General features: G+C 33.1%; 1 protein-coding gene across 5 annotated transcripts in view; it reads right to left on the bottom strand.

Moving 5' to 3' along the window:
• Positions 1-431: 431 nt before the first annotated feature.
• SEPTIN14 (septin 14) overlaps positions 432-7,552 on the bottom strand; it is a 234,356-nt gene continuing 227,235 nt past the window's right edge. For 4 of the 5 annotated variants that reach the window (XM_073215254.1, XM_037003112.2, XM_037003113.2 and 1 more), the window contains one exon: positions 432-2,616. In XM_073215254.1, the coding sequence (XP_073071355.1) occupies positions 2,437-2,616 (180 nt within the window). In that variant the 3' untranslated portion in view covers positions 432-2,436. The remainder of the gene's footprint in view (positions 2,617-7,552) is intronic. The other variant, XM_037003114.2, reaches the window with a different exon arrangement.

The following is a 7,552-nucleotide window of genomic DNA, read 5'->3' as shown; positions in this document are numbered from 1 at the left end:
CCTTGCTTGCTTCTGCTAGAGCAGGAGCAGGAGAGAGATGGCGCTGGACCGTAGTTTGTAAGCAATAAATGGGTTTTAAACTATTTCTCCCTTTGACTCATTTTGGTTTTAGAGATATTTTGCCCCAGAATTTCCTCTCCCCAGACTTACAATTATATAAAGAGCAAATGTTTGCCTTATATTACTAAATCAACTTGTTCTCTACTTTTGGAAATGAATGAAAAATAACACACACATTATATTTAGGGTGAATATTCCTGATAAACTATATACAAACTTACAATTATAAAATAAATTAGTTATGGGAATGGAAGTACAGCAGAGGGAATATAGTAAATAATATTGTAAATACTTTATATGTTGATAGATTGTAACTACCCTTATAATGGTGATCAATAATATATAATTGTTGAATCACTATGTTGTACATTTGAAACAAACATAACATTATATATAAAATATATTTCAATAAAAACTAAAAATAATTAAATGGAGAAAAATATGGATTGTGACATAGTTACCCCAAAACTTCATTATCATATTCAAGAGTGATCTTTACAATTAATTTTGTTTATTATATGTTATAATTATTGGTGACTTCAGTTTAATAAGACTACTGTAGAAAAATAAGATGAATGTCCCTTAGCAGGATAACTCAGTAGCATGTTGAAAAGCAGAAACAAGTTATATTAATTATCTTCTAAAAGTCAAAAATCTAAACTAAACCATCTATGCATGTAATATTGTTCATGTAATATTATTATTTTATTGAATGAATATGGTTAATGTGCTATTATTGTGTTTATTTATTGAATGAACAGTTGCCACTAAGTGCCAGGCACTGTTCTAACCCTAAGAAAAAGATTCTAGTCCATGTAGCTTACATGAAATTTCATACAATAGCCTTATTTATTTCCCAAAACTATAAAATATGTAAGATGATTTAATAACATATATAGAAAACACTGGATATACGTCCATGTCCCCAAAATTTCAAACTTTTTCAAGAAGTATTATAATCAGAGATTATATGTTCACAAAAATTTTGAGACTAAATTACAATATTCTGATACACAGAAAAAAATGCTGTCTTTGAAATGAATGCAGTGATAAAATTACAACAGAGATAAACATTGTTTAGGAACAGGAAATATCTGTTCACTATTCCAGATGTTTTTGGAATAAACAAAAATGCTCCATGGTAGCATTTTAATAGAATGGATCATGGTGAAGGTCAGCCACACAAACAGGTGTCCTGACATTGTAAATGCAGAAATTTCAGGATGTATATTCAGAAGGAAATTTTGAAATGGCAAAAAACAATCCACCTTATTTTCTAAAATGATAAATTTAGTTTTAACATATATCCAAAATTGTAAGACATACTATTATTATCTAAATATTGCTCATGGTTTCCCATTGTTCTCTGACTCTATCTAACTTCTGAAGTTTTTATTCCAATATTAGTTTTACAAGGTATAACAATAAGGTATAGGAGTTCTAATAAAAACTCAATCTTTGATAATAATAAAAACTATCAATAAATCACTATCAGTAGAATTTGATAAGGGAAATTAGCCCTAAGAAATTGTTTGTTATATGTGAGAAACACACTCACTGGTCCAAATTCAATAAGTGGACATGGAGACCAAGAGAACAGTGGAGCAAGGCTTTAATGATGGTCTTGCAAGATCGGGTGTCTGGTGGGCAGGCACACTTGGGGAGTTAGGCACCAGTAATTTATTTCCTAGTGCTTGAGTCCCTCCCCTGGTTCCTCATTGGCTGAGTACTACAGGGTTCACATTCTTCCCCAGATGTCTCCTAAGCCCGTTATATCTTTCCTTTACATTTGTCTTAACCTTATTGGTAGGTTTAGAGAAGCTCAAACAGGTATCACCAGACCCACATCAATTCCCCCACCCCCACTTGGCCCAAGCAACTTTCACCACGTGGCACTTTGTTAATACCTTACTGTTAAAAATGTTGAAACATCCTAGTGGGAATAAATTACATTTAGGTTTTATACTCTTCCCTGACATTATACCATAATATTTTATGCCTATGACTTCCTGACAAATCACCTACATGTATTTAGATTAGAAAAAAAATCATACCTGTGTGCTGGAGCCACAGTCAGGGTTAAATAAAAAAATCAAGATTTTGTGCACTGTTATACATATTTCTTTTTTATCTTATAAAATATTTATTGAATGCCATCTCTGTGCTAGCTTCTGCTATGAATACTGAGGATATAGCATCTAAAATTACCTTCTCTCAAGGAGATCACATTCTATTTTAAGAGAATATGCAATAAGAAAGCATTTTAAATAGTAGTAGAGCTTCTAGTGCTATGAAGGCAATCTCATAGGAAGATAGGATCAAAGACTAACAGAGCAAAATGGAAATATTGGCATCACACAAAATGGTAAGAGAGGACTATTTCTTCTGATCTTTACTCTTCTTTATATTTGAGCAGATTTGAGTCTGCAGTGTTTCAGAGGCAGCCTTCATTTTATGAAAATGCATTATTTCTTCTTCCAGTTGTCTTCTCTTCTTCTCAAGTTTCGTTGTCTTCTCTTGTTGGACTCTTTTAAGATGCTCAAACTTGTCCATTAGCTGTAAAACAAACGTGCAGTTGTGACTCAAAGCACACTATGGTGGCACATCTCCAGGAATATGCTCGTCTTTTCTCCTGTTATCAAACATAATCATCAGAATTTGATCTTAATAACAGCCTCAAAATTTCATGTTCAGAGCAAAAAATCATATATGAAATTTAATTTTTGATTTAAACTTTAAGTGGGTCCACATTGAGTCCACAGCTATGAAAACCCTCATATTTAAAACACTTTAGTTTTTCTGAAGTACATTTTCTGTCTGCATTTCCCAACAAATCTCACCAAATAAACTTGAAAGATCCATGCTCACTAAAAATACATATATTAAAATATAGCATGGATTAGGACAAATTTGTTGATACTTTAATTAGTAAAGACTTTTTGAAAGAAAGCCTGATAAGTTCTTCATTAACTGAAATTAGGATAATTTTAGAAAGAAATAACTTAAAGGACCACATTCAGTTACTTTTTATTTACTTGTGAGGTCTTATTAAATCTGTGGGACTTAAAATTAGTCATTAGTGATATTAGGAGATAATATCACTTTTAATTCCATTAGAGACAGGTCTGGGTCTTTGACATGACTTTATTCAACAACAAAAGGATTATCTGCTCCAAATAAAGTATATTTTTAAAAGTTATGGTTTGCATGGCATAAAACTGAAGTACAGGTTTATTTGCTGATTAACTTCTTGAAAAACAAATAGGCTAGGAGTTCCATTGCTATATTGACGTCTATTTATTTATTAATATTTATTAATATAAATGGCTTATATGTCTTTGAAGAACACAAGCACAGTGTAACATTAATGTTTCCCATCCCAAAGTATACATTAGAATCATTCAATAAGCTTATAAATCTCCCAGTGCTTGGGCTGTACACAGATCGATTGTGTCAGACTATCTGGAGCTAAAATTCAGGCATCAGTGTTTTAAAATATTCTCCAGGTGAGTTTATTATGCAGCAAAGGTTGAGGTCCATGGTTTTAAATGACGTATTTCTTCTGCTCCAATCAGATAGCTCTTGGGATTACATTTTCATCTCTGAGAGCCTAATAAGCATGTAGGCACAATGGCAAGAAGAATGACTAAAAAGAATGAAGATGTGATAATGTGGCATATATAACTGAAAAAATCAGAGAAAATGTTGAATATGGGAGAGTGAAGATAAAAATTAGAGAAAGATAAATTCCGCCTTAATATATAAACATCTCAAAAATTAACTACTCTAGTGAAAAAGTCAAACTTTTCCTCCAAATCAGGTAAAAGGCAAGGATGTTCTCTCTTACCACTTCTTTTCAACATTGTCCTGGAAATCCTTGCTAATGCAAAAAGGCAAGAGGAGCAAGTAAATTGTATACAGACTGTAAGGAAGATATAAAACTGTCCTTGCAGATAACATGATCATCTATGTAGAAAATCCAGAAGAATAAAAAAAATACTTCTGGAACTAATAACAGATTGTACCAAGATTGCAGGATACAAGATTAATATACACAAATTAATTTATTTTTATATATCTGCAATGAAATAGTGGAATTTGAAATAAAAAACACAATGCCAATTGCATTAACACCCAAAAGATGAAATACTTAAATATAAGTATATACAAAATGCGTATGAGGAAGACCATGATAAAAAAATAACAGAACAAATAAATGGTGATATACCTCATGTTTGTGGACAGAAAGACTCAATATTTTCAATACGTCAATTAATTCTTCCCACTTCATCTAGAGATTCAATGCATTACAGTCAATATCCCAGCAAGTTACTTTATAGATATCACCAAATAACCCTAAAGTTTATTTGTCAAAACAAAAGACTCAGAAGATACAACATAATATTGAGGGGGAAGAACAAAGTTGGAGGACAGCTGCTACCTGATATAAAGACTGACTGTGGTAATCTGACTAAAGTCACAGTAATCAGGACAATATATTAGTGGAAGAAGAGAAAAATAGAACAGTGGAATGAAATTAATGGCCTATAAAAGGATGCACACAAATACGCCCAATTATACAAAGCAAGTATGAAGTTTAAAAAATCACAACTATACAAAAGATATGTAAATTACAACATATTACACATAAAGTATGGGGAGGAACATTTAAAAAGCAGTACCTTCAGAATGGGTTCAAAACTGAGTAACCATCAACTTAATATAGGCAGTTACATATTTAGGAAACTATCTATGAACCTTATGGTAACCACAATCTTAAGCCTATAATAGACACACACAAAAAAAAACCATAAAGGAATCCAAGCATAATGCTAAGGAAAATCATCAAATCACAAAAGAGAGTATAAGAGAGGAAGAAAGGAACAAAGAACTACAAAACCAACTAATAAATAATAAAATGGCAATATGTACATATCTATCAATAGCTACCTTAAATGGAAATGAACCAAACACACAAATCAAAAGACAGGTGGCAGAATGGATAAAGAAACAAGACCCATCTATATGCTGTATAAAAGAGACTCATCTCAGACCTAAAGACATATAGAATGAAAGTGAAGGGATGGAAAAGATATTTGATGAAAATAATAGGGAGAAAAAGGAAAGAGTGGAAGTACTTATATCAGATTAAATAGATTTCAAAACAAAGAAAATCACAAGAGACAGAGAAGGATATTATGTAAGGATAAAAGTATCAGTCCAAGAGGTTATAACAATTATAAATATCCATGCATCAAACATAGGAGCACCTAAATTTATAAAAGAAAAACTAACAGATTTAAAGGGAGAAAGACAGCAATAAAATCATATAATAATATTTTAATCCCCCACTTACATCAATAGATAGATCATCCAGACAGAAAATAAATAAGGAAACAGAGACATTGATTAACACAATAGACCAGATGGACTTAAAGTACAGATAGAAAATTCCACACCAAGCAGCAGGATACACATTTTTCTAAAATGCATATGGAATGTTCTCCATTTAGACCACATAGGACACAAAAAGAGCCTCAATAAATTTAAAAAGACTGAAATTGTATCAAGCATCTTTTCAGGCCACATTGGTATGAAATAAGAAATCAATTATATGAAGCAAAATAATCCAAAAACACATGAAGGGAAACAACATGCTTCTAAAGAATCAGTGGACCAGTGGAAAAATAAAAGAAGAAATCATACAATATATGGAGAGAAATGAAAACAGAAACATAACAGTTCAAAATCTTTGGGATGCAGCAGAAGCAGTTCTAAGAGGGCAGTACATAACAATACAGGCCTACCTCAAGAAACAAGAACAATCCCAAATAATCTGATCTCACAACTAAAGGAACTAGGACAAGAACAAAGAAAGATGAAAGTTAGGGAAGGAGGGACCAATAATAAATATCAGAGCAGAGATAAATAACAAAGAATAAGAAAACGTACAAAAACTAAATAAAACAAAAAACCAGTTCTTAGAGAAGTAAACAAAACAGACAAACCCATAGCCATACTTACCAAGAAAATAAGCACAAAAAGAGAGAGAATTGAAAAAGGAGAAGTTACAGCTGACACCACCAAAATTCAAAGAATTATAAGAAAATTATATGAAAATTATATGCTAAAAATTGGACAAATGTGGAAAAAATGAAAAATTCCTAGAAATGTATAGTCATACAAGATTGACCCACGAAGAAATGGAAAATCTGAAGAGACTGATTATCAGTAATGAAATTTAATTAGTAATAAAAAAAACTCCCAACAAACAAAAGTCTATGACTGCTGGAGTCCAGCTCCAGCGAGTCCAGGGGTCCTTGAAGGAGGAATGGCATCGGCAAGTGAGGACACAGACACTAGCAAAGATGCTAAGCTGGACTGTTTATTGATAGAAACTTCAAGCAATATATAGGGGATTCGTTACATAAAATCATCATAAAGCATGTGTTATTAGGTGATTTATGGCATAATCTGCTTCTCAGAATGTTCCACTGCTTTCCCAACAATGAAAGGTCAATATGGTCTTTTCCTCAAGATTTTTCTGTTGCTCCAATCTCAGGTTAAATTTCTAGAAGGCACCATAATGTCTTTTGAATGTGTCTTAAAACTTGCTTAACTGGACTCCCACCTAGGCTTGCTGTGGGGGCATGTTTTTCCATAGTTCCCTGAAACCACTTACAGTAGAATGAGCAGCACTCATTCTATTGATCTAGACTATAACAATGCATGCTTTAATTTCTATAGTAATGATTCATAAGGGGACTCTACCAAGATTTTCCCACCTGCTTTTCTGACACGTACCTCATGATGGTCATCTCTTGTTCCTCCTGGGGGCCAAGTTAGCCTGGGAGCTGTACCCTGAATTCACCTGAACTTTCTTCTATTCCCAGTCCAGGGGTAATAACCCACCAGCCTGAGGGGAATGTGCAGGGTCACAAGCTGAGTTTTATGATTGCTCTATGGCTCCTAACAGTCCTTTCTCTAGGGGATTTTTCTGATTCATGAGGGCCATTCAAATCTAGGGGAATAGTCAAATTAAGCAATAGAAGAGATATCAGTAGCTTTCCCTTTGAAGGTCCACTGTGCAGCATCCATCCATTGGCCTCCTGGGCTGTGCCATCAGGCAGGCAGAGTAGGTCAGCTCCTGGCACAGGACCATATGGCTTCACAGGTGAATTCTGCCAAACATTTAAGAAAGAGATGATATCCATCCTTCTTAAAGAATTCCAAAAAACAGAAGAGGAGGGATTACATTCAAACTCATTCTATGAGGCCAGCATCACTCTAATACTAAAACTAGAAAAAGATGTGAGAAAGAAGAAATAGACCAATGTCCCTTATAAACATAGATGCAAAAATCCTAAACAAAATACTAGGAAACTGAATTAAAAATACATTAAAAAATGGACCATTGGAAAAGAATGTGCCATGAGAGGTGAGACAGAAACTTCCTTCCAAAACCATATATAATATGAAAATATAGCAAATA

Source organism: Manis javanica, chromosome 10 (genome assembly GCF_040802235.1).
Source record: "Manis javanica isolate MJ-LG chromosome 10, MJ_LKY, whole genome shotgun sequence".
NCBI classification, from domain to species: Eukaryota; Metazoa; Chordata; class Mammalia; order Pholidota; family Manidae; genus Manis; species Manis javanica.
The sequence above is the reverse complement of the archived record's forward strand: the minus strand, read 5'-3'. Positions and strand labels throughout refer to the sequence as shown.